This window comes from Anas acuta, chromosome 12, assembly GCF_963932015.1.
Source record: "Anas acuta chromosome 12, bAnaAcu1.1, whole genome shotgun sequence".
NCBI classification, from domain to species: Eukaryota; Metazoa; Chordata; class Aves; order Anseriformes; family Anatidae; genus Anas; species Anas acuta.
This window is the reverse complement of record NC_088990.1, coordinates 11,014,815-11,041,876: the sequence shown is the minus strand read 5'-3', so window position 1 is coordinate 11,041,876 and position 27,062 is coordinate 11,014,815. Positions and strand designations below refer to the sequence as shown.

At 51.2% G+C, this 27,062-nt stretch overlaps 1 protein-coding gene across 6 annotated transcripts; it reads right to left on the bottom strand.

Annotated features, from left to right (window-relative positions):
• Window position 1: 1 nt before the first annotated feature.
• Window positions 2–26,882, bottom strand: LOC137863232 (mucosa-associated lymphoid tissue lymphoma translocation protein 1-like). 6 transcript variants are annotated; one of them, XM_068696212.1, is made up of 16 exons: window positions 26,746–26,820; window positions 26,075–26,163; window positions 25,817–25,914; window positions 25,265–25,383; window positions 24,768–24,921; window positions 23,936–24,114; window positions 22,354–22,450; window positions 20,411–20,437; window positions 19,388–19,591; window positions 14,819–14,996; window positions 11,177–11,251; window positions 10,464–10,591; window positions 10,061–10,192; window positions 9,792–9,943; window positions 3,828–3,953; window positions 2–2,299 (listed from the first exon to the last, which is right to left on the bottom strand). In XM_068696212.1, the coding sequence occupies exons 1-16, from the start codon at window positions 26,776–26,778 to the stop codon at window positions 1,973–1,975; spliced, it is 2,118 nt and encodes a 705-aa protein (XP_068552313.1). In that variant the 5' UTR covers window positions 26,779–26,820; the 3' UTR covers window positions 2–1,972. The 6 variants fall into 6 exon arrangements, with proteins under 6 accessions (XP_068552313.1, XP_068552314.1, XP_068552315.1 ...); XM_068696213.1 differs by lacking the exon at window positions 26,746–26,820 and adding an exon at window positions 26,291–26,474; XM_068696214.1 differs by lacking the exon at window positions 26,075–26,163 and having other exon boundaries at window positions 26,746–26,882.
• Between the last annotated feature and the right edge of the window lie 180 nt (window positions 26,883–27,062).

The following is a 27,062-nucleotide window of genomic DNA, read 5'->3' as shown; positions in this document are numbered from 1 at the left end:
ATGCATTCAAAAACACCAAGTGTTTTATTTAGAAAAAATAAACAGCCTTGCTTTGAATGAGATTAACATTCACATGAGATGACATCTGCCGTAATTACACGAGCCAGAGACACACTTTGCCCCACCGGTACAGAAGGGTGTGTATAATCCCTCCTTTTGAGTACTGTACTCCTCCTAAATGGCTCCACAGCAATTCCCACTGACCTGTCTTAAATTTCTGCTGGTGGTGATTTAATCTTTGGTTCTCCCCTCAATTAGTTTATTATTTTCTGGTTTAGTTTCTCTATCAGCCCATCTTATTTAAACTTCATCCTGTAATTTATTTTTTTTTGGAGCTTTACATTTTTTTCCTAGTAGGCTTTCTAGACTTCAGCCAGATGGGGCCTCTCTTCTTTCCCTTGGCTCTACTCACTATGAGGAGAATAAAAGCCTTCTCTGTTCTCTTTGGACAGGCTTCCAGCATTTGTAGGATGGTTTATCTGGAAGAAGCATTTCATATTTTTCCATGCTGCAATAGGCAGTCCCCACTGCACACTGATATGCTGTTATCTTCACTGCCAAAGAAGAACCAAAACTCAGAAAATGTTCTCCCCAGCCCTCTTTTAGAACAAGACCGCGGAGAGAGCTCGGGTACTCTCCCCATCCCACCCCACCATCCTTGACTTCTCAAGAAGTCTTTGAGCTCCAAATTCCTCCTGCCACAGGATCACAATTGCCAGAAGGGTTGTCTGGAGCTCTCTGGTAGAGCTCCATGCTCCAAGCAAGGCCAACTTCCATCAGTTCGCCAGCACCTTCTCCAGTCTGGAGTGGACCGTCTCCAGGGATGGAGATCCCACACCTCAACAGGGTCACTGGCCTCCGTGTGCTATTTGATTGTCCTCCCAGGACAATCCTTATTAAAGAAAAATTAGAGAAGCAGGCAGGGAGGAGACTGCAACCACACAGGCTGGGCCTCCTCACCTGTGTTCCTCCCTGCACGGCTGGTTCTCCACAGAAAGTAGTGCTTCAGGCTGCCCACAGTGCATGCACACTGAGACAGGCACTTACAAAAGAAAACAAAACCTACCAAACCACAACATCAAAAAACAGTCGCAGTAATAACTATTTTTGAGGTTCTTCCTCCTCCATCCTGTTTTTTTCCATCTCCCACATGTAGAGCCTCTGCATCTGAGAGGAACTCAGGACCACGCAGAATCTAACACCCTTTTATGCCCCAATGTAACATGCTACAAGGGGCATGCAGAAATTTACCTGCCCAGGGGCTACTACTGATGGAAAACCAGCCTTCACTGTAAACATGCACCCGACAGGATGTCTGAGCCTCCTTTTCCTAGCAAGCACTTTTCTTGCCTCGAGTATAAATACGTTCTGTAGAAATATATAAACACATAATTTAAAACCCGCTTGGACACAAGCAGGATTTGGAAGGAAGGAAACCCCCAGTGCAACCCCAGGGGAAAGCTTACACATTCACACAGTTCTATCTGGGTCCCTTGGTCATTCCTTGTGTCCTTTGCACAAGCAGTCACAGCAGCTGCGGCCTTTGAGATGGTGCCTCTGCTGTAGCACAGGACTGTAGTGTTTGTGGGCTTCTCAACACAATTAATGCTGCAACGCTCGCTTTCAGGCACTTGCTTCACAAACTCCGATCCGCAGAAAACATCATCCCATGCCCTTGACTGTGAGCACTGCTGGGTTCTGTCTGGAGATGTTATGGCTTGTCGGGTGGCTGGGTCCTCCGCCAGACGTGACAGCGACTCCTTGGCCTACAGCCTCATGTGGGACAGGGGTCGTTTCCAGCAGGCTTCAGGACCAGATGGGAGAAGCCTTTCCAAAAAAGCAGCCTTGGCCTCATTTGGACAGGGCGACCGCTGCGGCTGGGAAGCAGATAAATTCTGCCGTCTTTAGCACTTGAATAACTGCTGCCTCCACAAGGCAGCCACCCCTCAGCTGAGCACGCCAGCCTGCAGGGTCAAGGATGGTCCTGCCCGGGGCCAGCCCGCAGCAGTGCTGAGCAGAGCTCGCTCAGGCTGCTCTCATCGTTCTCCTCTGGCTCACTGCTGGAGTTGGAGGGGTTGCTGCTGGGCAAGCTGTGGCCAGCGCCTGTCCTCAAGGATGCCTGCTGCCCCTTCGGGTCCGCCCAGGTGGGAGTGTTCTGGTACTTTGGCTGGGCATAGTTCCTTTGGCTGAAAAACTGCCCCAGCAGAGATTTTGGGAGGATTTTCTGAAGGCTTTCACAAGTCCTTTTCTTTGTGCTCAGCTGGGTGTAATGCAAATCCAACTGCAGGACCACATCCACCTAGAAGGGGAGAGCAAAAGACACGAGGTGATTCGGAGACTAAGACTTGAAACAGAGTATTTTTGCTCAGTCAAAAATCCTGACGGACTCTGCTGGCTGTTCTGCAGGCTCACAGCCCCATGCTGTGGTGTGCTGGAGCAATGCTGCTGCCACAGAAGATGAGCTGCTATGTACGCTTGTGGCATTCGAGGGCCTGAGCCATGGTTTCTGGATTTCAGGACCTCTCCTGAGATCAGGCCACCTCACTTAAGACCTTATCAGTGCAGGAGAGCATCACCCCAGGGCGCTGGTGCAGGGGAGTTGGAGGGGACAGGGACTGCGCCCAGGCAAACTGCACCCACACGAGGAAGGCCATGACATCTGTCCTGGTCATGACGTCCGTCCTGGCCACAGTACAGCACTGCACACACAGAGGGAGGCATGCAAGGGCAGGGATATGAATCACTTATATAAAACTCACATCACAGAGTAAAAAATGAGAGTTTAAAACAGCAATGCTCTGCAGGGATCTATTTGCAGTCTAGCACTACTTTAGATCTCTATAAAATACGGTGAAAAAAAAATCAGAAAATAGCAGATTCATGGCAGCCAAATCCCTGAACGTGAAACCCTAGCATGGGGCTGTGCCTGAGATGCCTGGCTGTACAAAGCAGGGAAATGTATCATGCAGCAAGGAGATTTTCCCTGTGTGCCTGGCAGGCAACACAGGGTCCAGCTCTCATGTCTGCATTTAACAGCTTGGGAAGGGTTCAAGAAAAGAGCTCCAGGAACAATCAAGGGCTGAAAGAGCTGCCATATGCCGAGGCACGTACTGTTCTCAGCAAATGGAGCTTGCTGTAGGCAGATCCACACAGCAGCTCGAGAGCAACGCTCAGGGTGAGCCTGCATGGAGCAGAGCAGATAAGCACCTGGCAAGATCCGCTGGCTGGGTGATAGAGGGAGAAAAAAAGTAAGGGAGAAAGCAGGTGCACGCTGCTATTTGCAAAGAGAGAATCTGTTGGAAGAGACAAGGCAGGCAACTAGCAATTCTGCCTTCTCATGGTCTTTAAATAGTTTGAGAGTCTTTTGAAGTGTGCCAGAGGCAGAGTTTGGCCCAGGTTTGGTAGTATCACTCTGACAGCAGGGGATAAACTCTCCTGCTGCTTGAGTTCCTGGCCAGCCTATGTGCCCATCTCTCAGGCAAGCACAACGCTTACTGAGATACCCTTCACCCAAAACATTTGGGCTAGTCCTGACCTCTGCGAGGTTGCTACAGGCAAGGAACAGCCTCTCTGGCCAGACAGCACAGAAGGACAGGATAAGCCAAGAGAAAGAAGTTAGCTTTTGTGCCCTGGAGACCAACAAGCTCCTCTAACATCAATATGGGCACTACACTGCAACACAGGAGGGTGTGAGCCCAGATGCTGGCCACGTTCTGCATGGAGCCAAGAGATGCATGGTCAGAGGGGCACAGCCAGTGGGGATGGGGAGTACCAGTTGTGTGAGGGAGCAAGGGAACAACAGAGATTTGCACATGGCAGCCCTCTACCTGAATTTTTTGTAGTCCACAGAGCTGGAAGATGCAGTCCTGCTCCTCCTGCTTGCAAACAGATGCCAGCAGAGATTCCACTTGATCCGGGCGGCTCTCCTCCAGGTTGGCCACATCATCCACCTCCTGGGTCAGAAAGACAAAGGAAATGTAAGGAAATTTCAGCGTCAGCTTAGGCCTGGAGGAACAACTGCCCATCAAACATGCTGCTTCTCTACACGGCAGGGACCAGGGCTGGCCTGTGCCCTTGCCACCTGGGCTAGGGGCAATGCTGCGTACCCTAAGGGAAGTAGTACAGAGTGCAAACAGCAGAAATACAGAGATTTTACACACACGCCTTGTGGGAAAACCTAGCCAAACATCCCCTGAGGGCAGCAACAGGAAATCTGTGGTGTAATGGGTTCTCCAGCAGTATAGATAGCAGCAACAGCCCGTATCACAGCCACCTGTAGTGTAAGGGGTGTGTCGAGGAGGGAGGAAGGAGTTTTCTGAAGGCAGCGCTGGAGGAAGCTCTGAGCTGTGCTGGGTGCTGAGCTAGCCCCTGCCACCTACAGAACTGTCAATTCTTCCCTAATTACTCAAACTTTTTCCAGAACAGCTCCCTCTCTATGAGATCCTATTCAGTAACCATCGTCTCTTGGAGCCTCCCCTTTTGGCCTGCAAAAGGCCAAAGCAATTTGTTTCTGGCCAGAATACCAGGGGTGGAAGCTAAAATGTTGGATCCCAAATGCTGGCTGGGATCTACAGGCATCAGAGTCACTTTTGCCTGCAAGGCTGGCAGAACAGGAGTAAACAGCCCATCAGCTGTCTGTTGCTGATCCAGCAGGTCGGCCAGAGGCAGGCTGAAGAAATAGCATTTATCTCGGGACAAAGCAAAGCCAAATCCCATCACTGCACTTGGCTGCTCATTACTGGAAAGATAAACTGGAGGGTGTTTAGGAGAGATCAGGGCAGCAAATGGAGTTGCAGGAAGGGGGATGGCTGTGCCAACAAAGGGAGGACACAGCTCACAGGAGGATGGAACAGCTCTCCTGCTCAGGGAGCCTCCTCACTGTTCCTTCAGCCAGCATAAACTGAGTCTGAAACAGAAGACAGAGTGCAATGCAGAGCACCTTCTGCAAACGAACACTGCCCTCTCCTGCCCTCTCCTTCTTTGGCTCATCACATCAGGTATCTGCTTCAAGCTCCCTCAACTCAGCCACTGCTGTGCTGCACTCAGCAGCCGGATTAAGCTAAACCTGGAGACCAAACAGAGGGACCAAGCGGAGCAGCCTGGAAGCCACTGATGCAGGGCTTCAGCAGGAGGACCACAAAAAGGAGCAGAGTGCTCCTACTGCACCCAGCCAGCTTCACCTCACCTGATGCTGCTGACATTGCACTGCGATGGAAGGACAGGGTAGACCTGTGCGGTGCCAAGAGTTGGACTTGATGATCCTTAAGGGTCCCTTCCAACTCAGGATATTCTATGATTCTATGACAGGGCAAGCATGCAGTCAGCCCGGCCTTGGGTGAGCCTACCCTGCCAGCCTCCTGCCATGGGAAAATCACCAACTTTCAGTGCTTTCAGTAGCATCTCTGGACTGTTACGAAGGTGCCAAAGTTATCTTTGAACCTTGCTAGACTTCCACAGCAGTTTTTGACTTCTGCAGCTCTGCCTTCCCCAGCGCATCCCCACATCCACAACCTCTGTCCCTGGATCCTTTGGGATCCATCAGCCTGTTGGAGCTGGGGTCAGGCCATGTTCCCTTCTTTCTCCTTGCATCCACGGATGTGCTGTGGATCAGATGACTTCTAAGTGCCTATTTTTGCAATTGCATTACCAGCCTTTGTGGTCACCGTGAATCTTTGGCGACTAACATTGCAATTTGGTTCACGCCAGTAGGGCAGGGATGCTCAGATCTGTTCTAATGCATGGGACTCTTCTCCTGAACATCTATTGTTCTGCAATGTCAAGCCCCTTGAGGCTGGGCTACCCTTTTTTTCAACCTAGGAAAAAAAAAACAAATATTGCAGATGTGACTAGCAGGAATACAAGACTCCAATGCAAGTTAAGACTTGGTGCATGAAAAGCCAAGCAGCACCAGGAGTCTGGGATGGGGAGAACCACGCAGCCTCCCTGAATAGGACAAAGCCATTCCCTGGCATTGAACATCCAGATCAGATGTGCTGTTTCTCTCTGACACAGACCGGGGGAGCAAATTGACCCAAACAAGGACCCAGTGCTCCAGCCTCAGCAACACTGAGCACCAGAGAGGGCTTCACACAAACCTGGGAGCTCTTGGCAGAGCTTTCTGCCCTGCTTTGGTTGCAGCAATCATTGTGGACTGACCAGAGCAACTGAGTCATTTCCCATCCCATGCTTATTCTCGTGCTTGCTTCTGCCTGTGCTCAGGACCTTGCACCTGCCAAGTAACAGCCTTGCTGTCAGATTGCACCTCCAGCTTATCCAAATCTTTCTAAAACCCAACCCTGTTTTTTCAGCACACTGCAGTGCTCCCCATGTTATGGGACCTGCACATTAAATAAGCTCATGCTGTGGCACATCACTGATGTCATTAATGAAAACTGAAAGTAAAGCCACAGCCCTGGTTTTCCAGAAGAAACATACTCAATCACCCTGAGAGTAGAAAAGTTTCCTTGGTGAACCTCATCAGGTTGCTGCCAGCCCACCTCTGCAGCCTGCCCAGGTTCTCCTGGATGGTGCATCAGCCACTTCTCCCGGTTTTGTGTCACCAGCAAACTTGCTGGCAATATACTCTGACCTGTCATCCAGTTCGTTAATAAGATTTAACATCTAATAAGATCGTTAATAAGATTTAACAGGACTGGCACCAGTGCTGATCCCTGGGGTACACTGCTAGTGACTGGCCTCCTGTTTGAGTTCATGCCACTGATCACAACCTCTTGAACCTGGCAATTGAGTCTGTTTTCCATCCGCTTATCTAGTCTGTTATCTCATCAGCGTTATCTCAGCATGTCTATGAGGAAGTTAGGTGAGAGACTGCTAAAAGCCTTTCGACAAAGGCTATCAGCTTATCAGGCATGGCTTCCCCTTGGTAGTCCACACTGTAGTCCACACTGGCTGATTCCAGTTGTACACCTTGTCATTACTGTGTTTGGAAATGCCTTCCAGGATTATTTGCTCCATTACCTTCCCAGATCTTTACTCTTGCCCTTCTAAAAGACAGGAGGGACGCTGGCTTTCTTCCAAGCCTCAGGAACTTCCATTGACCACCATGAGCTGACAGTGGCCTCGCAGTGACATTTGCCAACTCCTTTAGCACTCGTGGCATGGTTTATGTCCTAGTTTCTTTAAGTGCTCCATGATCTGATTCTCCTCCACCAGGGGAGAGTTCTCCTTGCCCCAGAGTTCCTCTCTGGTGTCTGGGAGTCCTGAAGGCCACTCTGAACAGTAAAGACTGAGGCAAAGAAGATACTGAGTACTTTGTCCTTCACAATGTCCTGTGTCACCAGGGTCTGGGTCCCATTTAGCAGGAAGGCTGTATTTTACTTGCCTTCCTTTACTGATGTAGAAGCCCTTCGTATTGCCACCAGATTCAATTCCAGACAGGCTTTGGCTTTCCTAACCCCATCCCTGAATCCATGTCTCTACAGTCCTCCTGTGCCATCTGCCCTTCCTTCTACCTCTCGCATCCCTGCTTGTCATGTCTGAGCTCAGTTAGGAGCCCCTGGCACATCCATGCAGGCTTCCTGCAGCCTTTGCCTGCTCGTTGGGATTCCTGAGCTTAGAGGAGGGAAAAAAGAAAAAAAAACAGCAACAAAAAAAAACACCCCACCAGCTCTGCTGGACCTCTCATCTCTCCTGGATTGCATCTCACAGAAAATAGCTCTTGAGCCTGGTGACCTTCAAGACATCCATCTGGGCAAGGAGTGACCTAGTCTCCAGGGATCAATTAAAGCCTTGACATACGAGACTCAGAGCTTCTCTGCCGACAGCAACTTGTTATCCACAAGTACATGCACTCTGCTAAATTCCCAGCCTCTGTAGCCTCCTGCGCCAATGACTTCCACAATCTAATTACAATGCACACAGGCAGTATTTCCTTCCATTAGTCTCCTTTATCATTTCTGGCTGGCTAGGAGTCAGGAAATGGAGAAAAGGGTTTTCTGAATTAATATTTATATTCCATTCGTAATTACGGACAAATGTTTCCCCATGATGGAATGTACTATTTAATGAGGATGATGCCCCAGAATTGGCAAGGCCAGAGTTTTGGTGGGCCCAGAGATTCATATACTCTAAATAATATGGGGAGAAGGTGACTGGGGAGACCATTAGGTCAAACAGCTCCAGATCAAGTGACTTGACTTGAAAATATGGAGCTTCAACACAAAAGTTTTAAAAAGTAGGTATTTAAACAGTACATGGGAAAAAAGAAAAAAAAAAAAAGGAATGTCTTAGCTCTCAGCATTACTCATTTCCACCTATGTCCTAAAATAGCTTCTCTTTCTGAGGAAGATGCAAGACAAAGGACAGGAAAGAACACTACCACTGAACAATTAAAGAAATTGAAACAATGCTAGAAAAGCTCATCATAATTATCTCTGACAAGCCCTACATCAAGCCCAAGCTCTCTGCTGAAGTCACTTTGGTAGTCAGAATATGGCAAATGTTATAAAATCTGACATTTCCTCAGCCAAACGGCCCCCTGGACTCATCTCCCAGGGATTAAAACATACACCTCACATCATGCCTGTGTTTGCCTGCCTTCAGCCTCCAGCTCCCGCATCTCAGCAGTGTGCTCAGACAGTCCTCTGGCTCCTCTCAGTGTCCCTGGCAAGCAAGGATGCAGCCAGCGTGCCCAAATCCCCAGAGGAGCCAGGTGCCCTCCTGCAGACACCCCTGAATCTCTGGGTTGGTCCCCAGGGTGAGTGTGGGTGGCCTCAGGGTGGGATGAACTGCAAGGTGTGAGGATGTGCTGCCGTGTCAGCAGACACCACTGGAGGTCAGTGTAGGCTAGCACCGCCATGCAGCAGACAGGGACAGGGATTTTACCACTCCAGCTTTCCTGGGTCCCTTTTTTGTCTCCCTGATCCCTCTTGCGCTAGTCTGGGGTGCAGGAGGAAGCAGATGGGTCTCCCTTTTCCCACAAGCGCTGCTGTGGCATGGACACACGCACCCACACACAAAATTTTCAGGCGTGTTTTGGGAGATCACAAGGGGAAATGATGATCTGGTTTTGTTAAGGGGCAGGATCAGGCTCCAAACCTCCCGCTGGACGCACTGCTCCGCATCAGTGACCACAACGTGCTTAGGGGCAGCATCCCTCCATGAGCAGCAAGGGCCAAAAGATCCACCAGAGTCATGCTACGCTTCAGCAAAGGGACTACAGAAAAATGAGGAAGATGTTAGCAAAAAGGATCAGCAAGAGAATTAAATCCTTAGCAGTAGTGTGGAGCCCACTGGAAAAGACCACGCTGTGAGCATGGTCTGTTAGGAAAGGTGTGAGAAGGGGTATGAGGAAGCTGGTATAGATCAAACGGGAACAAGTCCATGAGAATATATCATTGCGTTGAGATATTTTAGCACAGCGGGTTAAGACAGGATCATTCAGACAGCCAGACCTGCTTCCAAACGCAGAAAACAGACAGGCTCTTCATCTCAATCAGATTAAATGCAATAATTTAATCAGGCAGGCCAGAAATCAGTCTGACGAGTAACTGGTTAAAGGCATTGAAACTGGCACTAAATCCTTTTCACAATGCATTAGGAGCAAGGCAGGCAGTCTGCCAACCACTGACGTGTGGAAGGAGCATTTACAGAGCACAAAGCTCCTGCAGGGAGGCGGTGTCAGCAGTAACAGTGGCGGGGATCCTGTTTCAGATGGGTTCAGCCTTTTCCAGCCCTTGGGACCCCTTGGGCTCACCACAACCCTCCCTCCCCCTCCTGCCCCAGTGGGAATCGAGGGGAATGGGACCAGCATCTCCCCATTTGAGACTCACGGTGGGCTGGCGGAGCATGAGGTGGGCATCAGTGATGTGGGCTGGGGGGTCCTGCAGCTTGGCGCAGACAGACATCACGTTGGAGAAAAGGTGTTGGAAGCGGAGCTCTGCCCGTGCCCCGCAGGGGAATGTCACTGTTTCTCTCGGTGGCTCTGCAAGGGGAAGCAGAGTGGGGTCAGCATGCAGTTCCTCCAGTGATCCCGCTGCAGAGAGGTGCCTCTGAGGGGCACAGCGACCCCCCCTGCTCCCTCCAGCCCTGCACAGCTCACCCTGGCCACATCCCCAGCGCTCCACGGCTGCTCCCAGGGGGCAGATGGGGTCTGTCAGGGAGCGGGCTTCCTTCAGAGTGTGTTTGATCTCCATCACCTGCTTCCCAGTGACCAAGGGATCCCGGCCGATGTCTGGAGGAGACAATTTAGAGGCACAAGGGTCACTCCAGGTTCCTTATTTGCCACCCTGCCTTTCAGACCCAACATTAGCATCCTGGTCCTGCTGCCAGGTTATTAAAACTTTCCACGGGGCATGGCCCAAAACTTGATTTTGGGGGCAGGGGAAGTGTGGGTGTTCATCCTCACTGTCCCCCTTGCTGGGACTTGGCTTCTGCTGATCTCTCTTCTCATCCCTGCTGCTGAAATGAATAGTTTCTAACTCGGGTTAAAAGCACTCCTTTACCTTCTAACACATCCTCCAGCATGTGTGTAACCTTCTTCTCCTGCAAAATATGTTTCTTCAAATATTTCATGAAGATCCCAGAGCTGAACTCCCCATCCTGCAACTCATAGGCTTCCGCATCTTCACACCTGTAAGGGTAATGATTCATCTTTACCTTTCTGCAACAGGGAGGAATCAGGGTTTGTTGGCTGAGCCTGAGTTAGCTCCACAAGCAATGCTGCCAAGTGCTTGATGTTAGCCCCAGAGAGGATGGGCAGGGAATGGGATGGGAAGAAGTGGTGAAAGGGGACAGGAGAAAAGAGCACAACTTCTTCTGTCAGCCTGGCTGGGTGACAGCAGCTGAGCAGCCCCTAAGGCTAGCACTGGAGCAGTAAGCAACGCTCATCTTCATCTCGGGAGGCTTCTGGTGACCTGCTCATGGCACACATGCCTTGGGAATCAGGCTCAGGTCTAGGACAGATGACAGGAGCTGATGCCACCTTCACAAGTAACCTGTAACTGATAAACAGGCTACCACTAGCAATGGCAGGAGGAAGAGAAGTGTTCAAACAGGAGACGCTAGAGATAGGATAAGAGCCAGAGAAAACATGAGAAAAGCAGTCTCAAGCCTCCAAAGCCCCCAGGCATGAAGGTATGAAAATAGCTGGGAAAGCGCCAGCTCCTGCCAGGATTTGGTCCTGTGTCACAGTGTGGGCACAGCAAAATACACTTACGTGGCGTAGCCATAAACGATATTGCCCCAGGGCTCCAGCGGCTGTACCTGGGAGAGGGCACACTCTAGGTTGTACCTGTAAGAGGAGATGAAAGTACCAGTCAGTGCTGAGAGCAACAGTGTGTGCCTGGAAGGGACAGACAGTGTGCTCCACAAAACCCACCTCCTGTGGATGACAATAATATTAACACCCATGTCAAATATACTCATGTTACTGGGGCAGCAACTGAAACTAAAGCTAGGAATCCTAAGAACCCAAACCACGGGAAAATGAGCAGATAGGGTCACCTCTGAGCTATCTACACTGATAACTGCTCTCTATCCTGCAAGTGAGCCTAGCGCTGTGGGTGCAACCGTGCCTCCTCCCTTCTGAGGCTAGTTTTTCACAAATTCAAGCAGCAGCATGCTGCAGAGAATGTGTGGGTTGCAAGGGACTGCTGGCTCTGAAGGACTTGGAGGTGTGCACCAAAGCACAGCTTGTGGCTATGGCTTGACTGCCTGTCTCAGGGTTCTGGGGTGCTCCACAGCTCTCCTCCAGCCCACACACATACCTTCTGCCCCAAGAAACCAAAGCTAATACATGGCCAGGTCTCACTGAGGGATGGGATCAGTACAGCTGGAAGCTGGTTCTGACACCAGGGTGAGCACAGGCCTGCTATTTTCAAAATCAGTTATATCTGAAGTGATAGTCCTGGTTTCCACCAAAATAGATGTCCTGGTAGCACTCTTGGCAAGCCTTACCTAGGAGCTCGCCCAAATCAAGACATATTGGAGAGCACAAGCACTGGTTGCTTCTGAGGTAGGAGGTCTACGCCAGTGATTTGGAGCTGTTCCCAATCGCACAGGGATAAAAGCCAGGCACAAAGATGGCATTATTTGGTGTTATTCAATTCCAGCATAGCTTGCTGGGGCTGAAGCTGGCATGCTAAAGAGAGCAGAAGGGATCGTTGTATTGCCAGCAGCCGGTGAGTTACCTACTGCTGGCGGCACAGCCTGTAGAAGATGTTCAATGGCAGTATTCATCTGGCTTGTATAAGTTTTCTAAAGATGATCAAAAGAGAAAATGTTGAAAAGGAGATACACTTCTAAATATGAACACTGACTGGAGAGATTTATCTGCCTCCCAGGTGCTCCTAAATGAACACAGAAATCTGGGATGCCAGGTCCAAGAAGAAATGAGACAGCACATCCCAAAATAAGCCTGTTGTCCACATGCTGGGAACATCCACCTGAGGCTGCACAGACAAAAGTTGATGCAAACCTTTTGTGATGGCATCAGCAAGAATCCACAGCTCCAGATGCAGCTGGTGCATGCAGCAGAAGTTCTGGCCATGGTTCCCTGCCCCATGAGAAGACAAAGTTTTTTTCCAGACCGTGACTAAGCACAGGAAGATGTCTGACATCAGAGAAGGTGGCAGAGCTCTCTCCTGCCTCAGGCCCTATAGAGGCTCATTCACACAGCACTTCTCCTACAACCCAGTTCTGATCTGCACCCCAGACAGAAGACAGTGTCCTCCTCCTGTCCTAAGCAGCACACTCTAGAAACCTTCATAAATCAGGGAATTCCTGGAAGAGGCAATCGCATCCACCCTAAATGAACACATAAATGTACTAGGTTACACACAGGCTCCTTGTTCCTGGTTCATTCTGTGCTGAAGCTGAACATCTGCCACCACTTGGCAAAGGACCGTGTATTTCTCATCGCCTTGGCATTTCTGATGCCGACATATGGGGCGAAGAGATACTCCGCGTGAGATCCCTCTTAGCACACACACAGCTCCTCCTGCTTCACGGACAGCTGGGCAAGCCACCAAAAGACAACAGCTATCTGCAATTCACAACATCAGTTTAACCAAAAGGGTGTTGGGAAAGGGGGCCCTGGGAGCCCTGTTTTACTGAGTGCTGTAAACACATGCATCTATGAAATCCAGATGCTTTGCTGAGCTGAAGCAGTGACTTCTTAAGAAAAACAAGCTGGGCAGAGAGCTTCTGCCACAATTCCCTGTGAGCCCAGGGATAACACCTTCTGCACTAAGTGCTGTGCTTGCTGTGGGAGAGGGTAGAAAAGAAGTGTGAGATTGGGGGAGGAAGAGAGAAAAAAAGCCACATCACCATGCCTAAACATCACAGCAGATCTCACATCGCATCCTTTTCCCAAATTCGTAATTTCCCAATTCGTAAGAATTCACGAAGCACATAAACAGCCAGCGACACCAAGGACGGAGGTATCAGCCCTAAAGCCACTTCATGGGTTGTCGCTGTTTGTGTTAGAAACCCCGGTGCAGCACTGCCCTGCTCTTTCCAGGTGGAGCATTTGACGTTTGTGTGAGTTCCTGGCCTAACCTCCGCCCTCTGATTTGGCAGGAGCTGTGCTGATGATTCAGCAGTGCCCCTCAGCAAGGGCTCTCAGCAGCACGGGGCAGGGAATCGAGGCGCTCTGCTCCCACTTTGTGCTGGCAGAGGCAGTGAGACAGCAGGAGGAGAGGGATGCTTCGCCACAGGGCTTTTGGGGCATGTGTCCAGGGACAGCAAGCTCTATCAGTGTTGGCAACTCAGAGCTGCAAAATGCAGGGCAAGTCCCAGTGCAACCAGCTTGCATGCTATTTGAAGCAAGTGTTCCCAGCTCTGCAGCTAAAAGATGTCAAAGACCTAATGTCTTACCAGGGGCTAGCAGTTCTTTTGGGACAGTGCTATCAAAATCTTTACTGCCTTTCCATTGCTCAGTGCAGGAACTGCAGAAGGAAGAGGGAGAATTTTCTGCCTTTGACCTCCAGGTCCTTCCTGCCCTGTAAATCTACCTCAGGAGCCCCAAATAAATGAAACTATCACGGCTTCTACTGGCTAAGCCTAACCACCTCTGTTGGAAATGGGCAAGCAGTAACTTTCTGCAGCCCACAAGATGCACGATGGAGGTGTGCAGGCCAAGGCAGGATGATAGGTTTTCTACACTGAGAAGAAAAAAGCTGATTCCTGACCTCAGCAGCAGCCTTGGTCCCACTTAACACGACGACTTCAGCAGACTTTAAGGCCAGTAAAATCAAGTGGCATGGCTTAAAATATTTTCCACATTGTGTTGCACTCTTCTTACTGAGATCTTTACAAAAGCACAGTCGAGAGAAAGAGATGAGCTCAATGGCCTGAGCATGCAGGGCAACTCAGTGAGATGACAGGGGGACACTGCTACAGCCTGCCTGGCCAGGTGGGTCAGTGCAGGTGGCTGAGACATAAAAGGCCAACCCGTACTATAGCTATGCTGAGTTTCAGCTGGCACTTTATGCCAAAGCACAGCCAGCCCTTTGCAGACTGCAGCTGACCTGCCTGAATAGCCTCTATTTGTCAGGCTTTGTCATTCCCCTTCTCTCCAGCACATCTCAGGCAGGATCTGATGCTTACAAAACCGCATCTAGCACGTGACTGACTGTGCTCCCGGGAGACCCTGCAAGACCTGACAGCCTTACTGATTTTATGGCACAGACGGATAACCTTTCACAGAGGCCTCAGCGGTGCAACAGAGGACAAACATCTCACGTGGCTGTGCAGGAGCTCATTGCTGAAGGGGGGATGAGGCTGGCAGCTGTTTCCCCAAGCCCTCGAGATGCCACAGTCTGCCTGCCCCACTGAGGAAGGGGGAAGAGCACCCTACCATTTCCTGCAGGTGTCCAGCAGGATGAGGTTCAGGGCCGTCTGCTGCTGCTGCATCTTCTGGAGGATCCTCTGCACGCTGATGCAGTTCTCAGGGGCATACGGTTGTGGAGCATCGATGGGGACCATGTAGTTTCTCCCCAGATGTTCATAGCCATGCCCAGCGTAGTAGAATATAGCTGGAAACAAGGAGAGGAGAGGATGAGTCACGGTGCAAACCTGTAGGCTTGTAACCAGCTTCCCATGGCCATCTTCCACTTCCCACGCTGAGGGATACTGGCATGGGACAGACTTACACCAGGAGCACTTATAGGCAGAGAACTTAAGCAATGTTAGCCTCACAGTTTCAACTTTTTTCAAATCCATTCCCTTCAGCAGAGCTGACAGTAGCCCTAAGAAGCTCTCTTGTACTTGTGGTTTCCAGCCGCTCTTCCAGAGACACCAAAGTCACTGGGCATACATTAGCTAAACTGTAATCATTTGTGCTACAACATCCAGGCTTGGATGCTAAAATGTAATCATTTGTGCTACAACACATTAACAGCCTTTTAAGTAAGAAACACCTCAGCTCCCTAGTTCTGGAGGAGAGACTATCAGCAGTTTAGCTGATGGGAAACACTCCTCTGGCTTGAAAAGTCAGCCTGCATTTATACAACTATGAGCCAGTGGAAAATGAGATTTAGAAAGACAGAGAGATGAGTTCTCCAGATGTCCGGATCATGTAAACCATGGGCTTCAACAATCTCAAGCCAGATACCAGCCCTGTAAGGTGGGAGGAGTCAGATGTCTCATCCAGACTTTGGTGGGAAGTCCAACATCCAATGTGAATTTTGGTTTTGAGTTTTACTCTCGAGTATATGAAACATAACAACAGTTTCTGCCTGTACAAGAGACAGCAACATGGGAACATCCATCTTGGAAAGCCAGCACTGAGGGAGGTGACACAGCCAAAGCTGGTGCTTCTCCAGCCCCTGCACACGTGCTGAGGGATGGGCTCTCCTTCTGCCCAGGGACCCCCAGCTGGGCTGTAGCTTCCCAAAAAGAAGCTGCGCAGTGGCTGTCTGCCTCTTCCCAGCACTGATAAAACTGCTTGTGGGATGCTGTCGAAAGACAGCTTGGGGAACTGAAATCTGCTAAAAATAGCTCCACGAGGTGACGCAAACAGTTGCACTACCGCAATTGAGGGACAGTGCAGAATGAGGTCAGAAATGGGAACAAGCAGCTAAGAGGCAAAAGTAAGAGAAATTCATAAGCCAGATTCACTGCCAAAGCCCACGCTTCATTAAGTAACCTCTCCTCTATTTCCCTTCCCCTCTTCCTGCCCCTGTAGTTTGCAGGAAATTCACTTTGATCTCTGATGCTGGAAGGGGTGCAATGAGTGGGGCAGGAGCCGAAGCACTGAAAGCATGATCTCATCGTATGGAGGCCTAAAGTCAGCAGGGGTTTCCATTCTCAGGGTACGATGGAAAGTTACTCAAACAGATGTTTTCACAGATGCCCACAAGGTTTGGGTTCCTCTTCTTATGGATTGCCAGCCCGAGACAGAGGGCTCTGCCTTGCAGAAGTTTTAAACTTTCATAATTCACAAATCAAAGCCTCAAAAGCCTGCTCCAAAAAAGAGTATAAAATGGGAAGCATTCTGGAAAAATCAGATGCAGGCATTTCAGGCTTGGACTCTGAAGTAGTCAAGCAGTTCTGGCTTTTGTCTGTCTGCCTCCATTTCTGTACATAAAATGGAGGTGATGACATCCTTTACCTGACAGTGTCACCGACACTTGGAAAGACCTGAAATATTACAGAAAAGCCCATAAGGGATCATTAAATCCCCTAACTTTGGGGGTCCTGTTTTGCACCCTGAATACACTGTTGAATGCTCCCTGTGCTATATAAACCACAAAGACTTGAGTTCAAACAGAAAGACAGGTTCTTTACATCATCTGAACAACTTTGCTGCAAATCTTTCCTGGACTTAATCTCTCTTCCTGAACAGGAACGTCAACATTTTGCCTAGCGGGGGAAAAGGTGTTGTTTTTGTTTTGATGTTTTTTGTTTTTGTTTTTTTCCCTGAGTTACATTTCAGTGCTCTTCCCACATCTTGTGAGTCAAAACTGCTGAACAGAGACAAGCTTCCGAGTACCAAATTAAAAAGGGGAAGCTCCAGGCACTGCTTATAATACAGGAAATGTCAGCATGATGCTTAATTAACGCATGACAGCTTATTCCTAGTATTTCGCTTGTAACTTTCTGTTCTTATTGCATTTCCGACATTATTTTTTTGACTCAGGACTTTTTAGGACGCTTGAAATAACCACTAGGGAGATTCCTTGTTTATCTGAGGACTATATAATTAGACTATTCAGGGGATCTCTGGGGCCTTCAAAATCACCATTTCTAAGAGGAGGTCTGGAGGAAAAGCAGCCAGATGAGCCACCACCTCCATGCAGTGAATTAGAGAAGCCTTTGAATCCCCTCAAACATCCAGACATACGATACCTCTGTGCCTAACAATGAAGCCTGGTTTTGTTCTGGGATGGAGAAATCTCAGATGAGGCTCAATAACAAAAAAGCACAAAGTCCAGCACTCGGGCAGGTAACCCCAGGCCGTGCTTTGTCTGGGGCTGAGCGCTGACTGAACAGCAACCCTGGAGATAAGGACCTGGGATCACAGCAGACACCCTGATAACGATGAGCCAGCACCTGGGAACAGAGCTATGTTAGGAGACAGAGGACCAGCAGGGCAAGGGAAGTTCTCAGCACTCTCCTTGGCCCTAAGGAGACCCCGCTTAGGTCCCGTGTCCAGTTTTAGGGACTTCAGTTCAAGAAGAAGGTGGAGAAGCCTCACCACCATCATCCAGCACGTACGAGTTGCATGAAACCTGAATTTCTCAATCATTTCTAGGTGTTTATCCTGGAGCTAGTGCCTTGAAAGATGGGTATATAGGGTTTAGAAGGAGTTGTTGACTTCCTTGTAAATATGCACTAACAAGACAAGGTAATTAAAGGATTTGTGCTTCACCTGTTTTTTTAATCTCATGCAAGAAAACAGCCGAAAAACTACTGGCAGATGCATCACAGCGAGATGCAGCACAGTTCAGGTGGAGAAGCCCTGGGGCAATCAGCAGGCAGACTGACCCAACACCCCACCCTAAGCCTGGATGCCACCCATTTACTGCAAGAGTCTTCCACTCAAACAGTGCTGGAACCAGCCTGTGCCAAGGTTCACTGCCTCAGAATAATAGCAGACCACTCAGCTTAGAAAGCTGTAAAGAAAACTACTATTTGAAGCAGGCTATGCCTAGCAAACACTTGAGGATTATCAAGGTTCAGTAATTCAGCTGTTAATGCTTTCCTTGCCACTGCACAAAATCAATTTTGCCAGGAAGGATCAATGGCCACAAATGCAGAAAAGCACTGGAAGTTTAAATAAGCCATGACAGAATGAAAGGTTCGCCATTTCCAAATCTTTTTCTTCTCCATTGCTTACGAAAACAGGGGAATTGCCATGGAAAATAATGCCGTTTGGTCCTCGTGTGCTACAGATACCAGGTAGGAATGGCAGTGCCTTACACAGACATGGAAAAAGCACAGCACCTCCCCAGGGAGGACACTGGCTCAGGAGGGGCAAAGCCTGAGATCCAAGGGGATTTCAGACAGCAACCACAAAAGGAAGCTGCAGGTGAAGTCATAGGAATACACTGTCATCAGATGACACACGGATGGAGCAGCAATAACTGCATGATGCCTTTCCCTGCCAGCTCAGCCTCCCTGAGTGACTCAGTGCCTCCCGGAACAAGGTAGCTTTGCAATGTTTCCATCTGTGGCCTCGTCTCTATCCATTGCACAACCTCCCAACCTCACACCGAGTGCTGGAATTGGCCTGTGTTGACTTTTGCTGTCTCAATACCCTGGTTCGCCATGCAGCTGAAAGGGTGGTGACGGTAAGCACTTCCCAAAGCAGGCTGTGCCTCATGCTGAGGTTTCAAAGAAAAAAAAAAAAAAAAAATCTGCCAGGTGTTTTGGGGGTATCCATGAGGCTGGAAGACCCTTAGAAACCTCACGGAAGCGACTTTTCACCACCAAAATCTGAACACCTGCTTTAAGACCCACAAGATCTGCTCTTTGGTTTTATGTTTAAGGAACACTTCCCGTTGAAGCCCAGCCCCAAAGCCATCTGCAGCTGGGAAAATGCGCTTCTGCAAAAAAGGCTGTCAGAGGCTCAAGCTGGACCATGAGGAATGAGAAACAAGCAAAATGTGGCCAGCTGTAGCCATCACAGGTCAACAGGAGCTCCTGTACTGGAAAAGGGCCAAGTGGGGCAATCAACAATCTCCTGAATTTTAAAACACCCTCTCCCAACCCCAACTGGAAGCACTAACTCCCCAAAACATCAGCAGAAAACCATGCTAATTGAGCCACAGGGTAGCCATGTGACAGTGAAAAACCTGTTCTGCTTGCCTGTAACCTAGACAAAACATTTACCTGAAGAGAAAAGGTAATTTTTTTTATTATTATTTTTTTTGCTCCTCCCTTGTATCAACCACTGCTACGTGTACATAAACTGATGCCTTACCATAGACTCCTTTTCCCAGGAGCTGCAGGAACCGACTGACTGCTGTCACCATCTCAGCCTTGTTCAGGTCCAGAAGAGAGACAACTTGGAAGCCCAGCTGCTTCAGAAGAACGCTCAGCTCAAACACATCTGTGACGGGAGCCATCAGGTTTGGATGATGCTGGTAGCGGTTGTTGCCCACTAAAAGTGCTATCTTGCCTGTAGCTAACAGAAACACCAAGTGAAAAAGCTGTAAGCACACAGCAGGTGGCAAGGTCTCACTTCCTTCAGCTGGTGTGAGGGCAGGGGAAATCTTTCTCGCTTTTAGGCAGGAAGGTTAGACCTTACCCTGTCACGAGCCTTAAGTGCCCTCCAAAAAGCCCTCAGCCTTCTGAACACTTAGGCAAAACTTGCAAGGCATCATTTTGAAAGAAAGACCGGAAAAGTTTCCAGGTGGAAAGCAAAACCACAGAGTGGAGGAGGATCTGCACTACTGAGGTTATTTGGCACCAGCCCTACTGTGGCTGTTTTGCATGCTGGCGGTGCCTGGGAGGGGGAAGCTCTGAGCCAGAGGTCCTTTCCCCCCACAGGGCTGAAGGAGGGAAAGCCAAGGCTCTTGCTTTCATTTTAGCCCCCAGCTTCCCCTGTAGGAAAATCAGATTGGCTTTCAGCAGCTGTGGGAGCAAGGAGCTTTGCTCTGGTCCAAGGAGGTATTTCAAAGAAGGGAAAAGGCGTTGTGTGACCCAGACTTCACAAAGTCATTTGGCAAGTGTGGAGGTTGAGATTGGGTTACTCATTAGGAATAATCTTACTCCACTGGCTGAGACTGATCAGGTCTTGGCAGGGAAAAAGACTCTCATCCTGTGCCTCACAGCTCTGATCCAGAGAGCGCAGAGCCAGCGGAGCCTGTGATGATGCGGCCATAAAGGCTTGAAATGGCCTCTGCAAGAAAAGCACCCCTATGCCCTGCCCTCCCATGCACCCTGGAGCTCGCCTTTTAATCAAGGGAATAATTGCTCAGGAAGAAACGATGACAGCACTCACCAAAAAACTTCTCTGAACGACAGGAACCTGGAAAAGAAAGAGGGGAACGATAAACCAGTGCTCAGCACTCAGCATCCCAAGTGCCAGCCCCCACAACAGGTCTGAAACCTGTTCCCGTGGCCCCTGGCAATGCAAAGCTGGATCAGGCAGCGCATCTGCATCTCATCCGCATCTGCAGAAGTAAAACAGGCTGCTCCTTGGGCAAGTTTTTCACTGCCTGCTTGGTAACCTTGAAGACACTTGTCTGCTGATTTCAGGAGCCTGCCTGAGCTGGCCTTTGGGAGGGACCTGAAACCCCATGTCAGCAGCAAACGGGAACAGCAAGTGGTTGGAGTTGAAAGGTAGGGCATGTCGGAAAGGAGGGTGCCTGTGTGAGAGCAGCCAGGAAGCGAAGCTGAGAGAAGGGGCAGGCAGGAGAGCCGGTGTGGAGGAGCTGGTGCCTATCAGGACATCTGTGCTGCTTGGATCAGCCCTACCTGGGCTGCTGTGCTTCCCAAAAGCTCCAGATTTCCCTATTTTAAAAACAAAAAATCCAGCACAGGAGAAAAGCCTGGAACTCTATAAGCTCTAAATGAAGAAAGGGCACATTTTTAATTGCATAAATCTTACGAGCCTGGAAGACCTTTAGCACCTGAACACACAGTGATGACAGTGCTGGTAATGCTCCAGGGATGCCTGGACATCCATCAGAGCAAGCCTATTTGTCCTTTTCTGCCCTCTGACAGAGCCACCTGTTGCATTTTAAAGCTACTCAGCCGTAGCATTTTGAACCCAACCCAGTCTGATGTCCCTTTCATGCTGACTGTTACTCCTGGGTGCTGTTTTGCCAGATGCAAGAAGGCAGGGAGAATACACAACACTCTGATTATACAGGACCAGTTTGCTCCCTGGAGAGGTTTTAAAGACAGCCTGTAAGGCCAGATGAGAAGTTTATAGCATAGAAAAATCTCTAGATGGAGTAAAGAGCCCACAAAGCTATTTCTGACTCACTGCAAAGGCAGAAGGCCAAAGCAGCCATCACACTGGAGGTGGAGCATGCCCGAGGCTCTGGGGATCCATCTTCTCCCCAGGATCCGTCAGGTCACACAGCACGCACTGCATCAGCCCCGGGCTGCTAGCCCGATGGGGCTGAACCTTCCTGAAATAAACACCATCCTCTCCAGCTCCACGCGTCTGAGCACATCGCTTCGTCTTGGCAAGGCTGTGAATTAGTTTTAGTGAAGGGCCCCATTGCAATTTGTTGCGGGATCTACTAAACCAGCACCTCGGCAAGGCAAGAAAAACTGCAGTGAGCACCAGAGAGTGCATCCTAATGTGGCTGCTTTCCTACCATCCACAGGACACAGCAGCATCCCAAGCCGCAGTACAGCCAGGCAGACAGAATGCTGCTTTTTTTCTTTTACAGTTGCCACTTCCCTCGCCAAATCTGAACCCCGTTATCAAGTGGTCCCATTTATCATGGGGAGGCCGATGCCTGCATTCCCAGCTCAGTAGGGTTTACGCAGCTCTGCTGAGATCATCCAGTATATCCAGGGTGTGAAATTGTGCTCTGCAGGCTGCTCCTGTGACAGCTGCCACAGGACTGCCAGGACACTCCAGGGTTTCTGCAGAGCCCCATGCTGCCTCTCCACTCTGAAGTGTCTTATGTTCCGCTCCCCATGTAAGTGTTATTTAAAACCAGTGGTCTTTTTTTTTTGTGTTACTAAAAGTCTGTTCAAGCTGGAGAAAGGTGTGAGTGGCAGAGCCATGCACCCTACTTCTCCTAATCCCACACCCCTCAGCGCAGCTTCCCCTGCACAAAGTGAGCCCCAGGGTAACACCCTGGCACTGGCCTCCTTCTCCACCGGCATGGCATTTCCAGGCAAGAGCACTAAAATCTTGCAATTACTTCTCAAGCTAGCAGATGATTTGCAGCAAAGCAGATGTGGGTTGGTTCTGCTCACCTATGTGAACGTCCACTGCGTTGGTCCAGTGCTCTCCGTGGCTATTGGAGGCACAGCAGAGGTACGTGCCGGAGTCACTGACTTTGGCGTGGGTGATCTAGACAGATCAAAAGTTAAATCACATTATTTATGGTGACAGTTTGCACCCTCTCAACAGTATCTGACAAATGCACCCTTGTTTCTGGAATAAAATATATTTTTGTAGCTACATGTATTTCCTGCAACCTCATTTATCGCCTCAGAAAGATATCTAAGATATCTTTTCCATGACTTTTCTCTTCCTAAGAAGCTCAGTAAGGCCACACAGTAATGTTTGCTGCAAACCCCAGCTTCTAGAGAGCAAGAATGCTCTGCCCAGATGCCCTCTTTTCTTTATCCAGCAGCCCTGAAACGCTGTGTCATAGCCATACTCTGCCCCATGAACCACACTAGCAGGACAGCACATGGCCAACATCAGAAGGTTGCCCACTTTTCCTCTTAGGTGGCATTTTCTAGATATCCATCACGCCCATTGCTCTCTTCTAGCAAGTTTCTAATTCATATCCATCCCTCCTGAAGCAGGACAAGAATGCCAGCAGTTCTGGCTGGCAAGGACCTCTGCAGCTCTCCAGCCCAGCCTAGCCTCCTGCCCAGAGAGGAACTAAAGGCACAAGCGGGTCAAAGCAGCTGTGGCTCTGCCTAGACACATCTTGAAAACCTCTGAGGACAGAGATCTTGTGGCCTCTCTGTGTACAGGCTGCACCACTGCACCCACCCCAGAATGAAGAATCTATTCCTAGTCCCCACGCTGAACATCCCTGGGAAAAGTTCTGTTGGAGGCCACTGTCCCCCGTAACACCACCCAGGAAGAGCTTGGCTCTCGTTACCATGCTTTAAGTGATGCCCCAGGAGGAAATCCACCTTTCTTGCACAGAAGACAGCACTGATTCAGCTAGTGACCAACCACAAAACCAGACCTTTTTCTGACTCCCTGACTCTTTCCTGTTGTAACTAACCACTTTTCCTTCTAGCTTTCCTGCAGGCAGACACTGTTCCTGCAGCTCCATCACTTTACACCCGCAGCCCCCTGCATGTACATACAATAGCTGTTCTTGGGCCACTGCAAAAAAGCACAAGAGGCCTGCTGAGAGCCCTCAATGCCAGCACAAGGCATCAGTCTCTTATTTCTTACAGAAACATCCACAGCTTTGAAAGAAGCCCATAAAATGTATTCCCTCTTCAACCATAATCCTTCAGTCAGGGCTATCAAAGCAACAGATGTAATCTGTGGGCTGCAGGGAAACATGGCTCAGCATGAGGTTGTTCCTCAAGGGCTGAAGAGAGGGGGAGGACAGGCAACCAGAGACTGCTTTCTGACCCCATTCACCTGATCACACAGATCAAAGCGTGCCTGAGCCTTTACACACAGGGAAGAGCCAGGCTTAAGGCCTGTGACCTGTCCTATCAAGGATGACAATAGCACAGAATTTTCAGCAGTCTCTCCAAGGCTTCTGAAGCTCTCTCACACTCACCATCCCGTCAGGATTCTCCCATCACCCAGCCCCGTAGCCAAGGTTTCTGAACCATCCCGAGGTAACATTACCCAGAGCTTTTTTTTCTTCTGGTGTTCCAGCACGTTCCCATTGCAGTACCACTGGTAGCTGGGGGCTGGGACCCCCATGGCAGCACACTGCAGCAGGAGTGGCTTCCCAACCTCCACCTTCTGCTCAGTGGGGTTGAGGATGATGACCGGTTCTCCTTGCCAGAGCTGAGGGAGCAGTCCTATGAAGCAGGAACACAAAATTGGTTCCCCATCCATGAGAAGAGAAAACAATGATATTTTTGTACCCTGCAGTCTGTGTGCATTGCCAGAGAAGTGAACATTTTCCATCCGCACCAAGAGATGCCATCCCATGGCATGGCTGTAGTTGCATCACCACTGCACCCTTCTGCAGGGAATCCTTGAGAGCAACACCCACAACAGAACATGACACACCAAAGCCCTGCCTCGTGCTTCCCAGTCCCAAACATGCCCTGATTCCTGGTGATGCTCACCCTTTCCTGTCAAGGGTGCAGCCAACACCCAGAGGTATTTTTGCTAGATTGCCTCTTCTAGTCCCTCTGTCCAATGCAAAACAACACACACCCAGTATAACCTCCCTCTGATAAACCCATGACGAGTAATCAACAGGAGGAGCAGGTAAATACAGCTGGGGTTATTGGGACCATGACAGGGACCTGAAACATCCACAGCATGGACACAGGAGTCTGGCTAAGACCTGCATGCTCACATCACTGGGGCGATCTTTCTGTATAGTGATTTTCAAGCTGGGAGAACACACTGTCCCAGCAAGCACAGAGTGATGACTGTAGTGATGTCTGGCAGTATGTGTGCAAAGCAGAAAACAGAGCAAAGCTACAAGACATGTTAGTACCTCTGGCAACACACGGATGGACCTCCACCTTCACCCAGTCAGAGAAGACGGCGTTTCTGTAGAGGTCATTGACTCTGCAGGTGTAGAGTTGGGTCTGCTGTGCAGTGATGGGCAAGTCTTGCTTGGTAGCACCAGGAATCTGGCAGCAGACAGACTAAAGGGAAAACACAGCTGGTGGGCAGCAAGTTGCCACTCACTGCTGGCAGCAGAAGGGACCAGCAGGCTCCTGCTAAAAGCAGGAAAAACAGGAATCCCTAGTTTTGTCACCTCCTCCTGCCACAGGGATACAGGGAGCAGGATGTTTTCTATGGCACTCCCCATGGCACCTGCTGAAGCCCTTAGCATGGTCACGTAACCGCATCCTGCCCCCCCCCTCCTTTCTCTCCCAGCCCCCTGCCTCCCACCCAGTCTGCCCACAGAGGGCTGTCTCCACCATGCTGCAGGGCAGGGAGCAAGCCTGGCACAAGGACTGGGGTAATCTCTGCTCACAGCATTACCTGGCGCTGACAAAACCACTGGTACTGTAGCGACGTACGAGCCTCGGCTCTGCACCGCAGCGTGAAGGAATACCCGACGGGGACAGAGACAGAGACCGGCTGCTCGGTGATCACAATGGCTATGGAGAAAGAGGAGCGAGCTTGCAACAGGAGCACGGCCACAACCCGGGAGGCACTGCGTGGGTCACTTTTTCTCCTTCCAAGGAGAAACCCTCCAGCACAACCCATGGTGCTCCACCACTCACAACAGGAGCGAGGCCCCGAGTGCAGACAGGGCCTACTGAGGAAGGGGAGCTTTGAAAAACGAGGATGCTTGACCTCCAGCGGGTTGCCACGCTGTTTTAAAGGAGGCTTCTGCGAGCTTCTACACAAGCATCATCACCCTGCGGTGCACGCTTTGTGCCGCAGCGGGGTGAGAGGCACCTTGTGTGCAGCTCACCCAACCTCTGACCCCAGCATCGCCGCTCCCAACGTGCTGCCGGCTGCGAAACACACAGCACCACCCCGAGCTGGACGGCTGACCCGCGAGGCTCCGTGCCCAGCGCCTCTCACCTGGCTGCATCGCTCTACCGGCGCCTCGTCCCCCGCTCCGCACCAGCCCCGGCCGCCCTCTGCCGGCCCGGCAGGCGGCTCCTGGCCCCGCCGAGCACCTGCGGAGGGGAGAAGCAGCGGCACGAGGTGGGCAGGCGGCCCCCGGACCCCTCCCGGACCCCCTGCCCGACCCCAGGGCGGCGTGGCGGAGCCCCAGCCGCCCGCTCTCCCCGCTCCCCCCGGCGGTGGCTTCCCCGAGCCGAGCCGCGGGGCTCTCACCTGCCGGCATGGTGAGCTCCGAGGAGCCGCCGTCCTCGGGGGGCAGCGCCGGGCTCCGGCTCCCCGAGCCGGCCGGGCTCCCGCGGGCCCTGCGGAGAGGCGGAGGCGCTCACCGGGGGGTGCTCGCCCAGCCGCGGCCCCCCGGGGTCCTCCAGGGGCCACCCGGGGGTCTCCCCGCTGCGGGCTGGGGACGCGGGGACGCGGCCCCGCACTCACCTGCCGCCGGCCCCCGCCGCCCGGGGAAGGCCCTGCCGGGCCCCACAGCCGCACTTCCGCGCCGCCGGGCCCGCCCCGCAGCCCCGCTCCGAAAGCGAAACGGAGCCCGGCGGCTCCGCCCGGGGCCGGGGCTGCCCACGGGTGTCCTCATCCCGTGCCCACGGGTGTCCTCACACAGTCCCCACGGGTGTCCTCGCCCCGTCCCCTCAGCTGTCCTCGCCCCATCCGTTCAGCTGTCCCCATCCCCAACCCCTCCGTTGTCCGCACCGAGTCCCCTCCGTTGTCCCCGTCCCCTCCTCGTTGTCCCCACGGGTGTCTTCACCCGTCCCTCTGCCACCCCTCGCTTCCATCTCCAGCCCCACTCTTGCTTCCGTCCCCATCCCCACCGCCTCCCCCGGCACCATCCCCACGACCACCCCCAGCCCCTCTCCCCTCATCCCCACGGCCGGCCCCACCTCTGTCCCCAAGGCCACCACCCGGGGGCTCATGGTGGTACCCCAGCCGTGCTGTCCCCACTCCTTCAGCTGGGAAAAGTGTGGCGAGACCCAGCCCGCACTGACGACAACCTGCTGGGCTGTTTCCGCCACGAAATTCCCCCGCTGCCTGGGCTGGCTATCACGAGGGCTCCAGGGGAAGTGTGGCTGGGCCAGCCCGCACAGAGGTTGCACAAGACCCTTCGGGACAGGGCAGAAAGCCGACAGATGGGGACAGCTGGGAACAGCCTGGCCCCACAGCCCAGCCCCACAGCCCAGCCCCACAGCTCAGCCCCACA

Excerpts from the sequence above, each read along its gene's own strand:
- LOC137863232 (XM_068696212.1), bottom strand. The coding sequence starts at position 26,778 with ATGAGCCCCCGGGTGGTGGCCTTGGGGACAGAG. Across the intron at positions 24,922-25,264 it reads AGTGGTTTTGTCAGCGCCAG|TCTGTCTGCTGCCAGATTCC; the intron begins GTAATGCTGTGA and ends TTTTCCCTTTAG. Across the intron at positions 9,944-10,060 it reads GCGCTGGGGATGTGGCCAGG|AGCCACCGAGAGAAACAGTG; the intron begins GTGAGCTGTGCA and ends TTCCCCTTGCAG.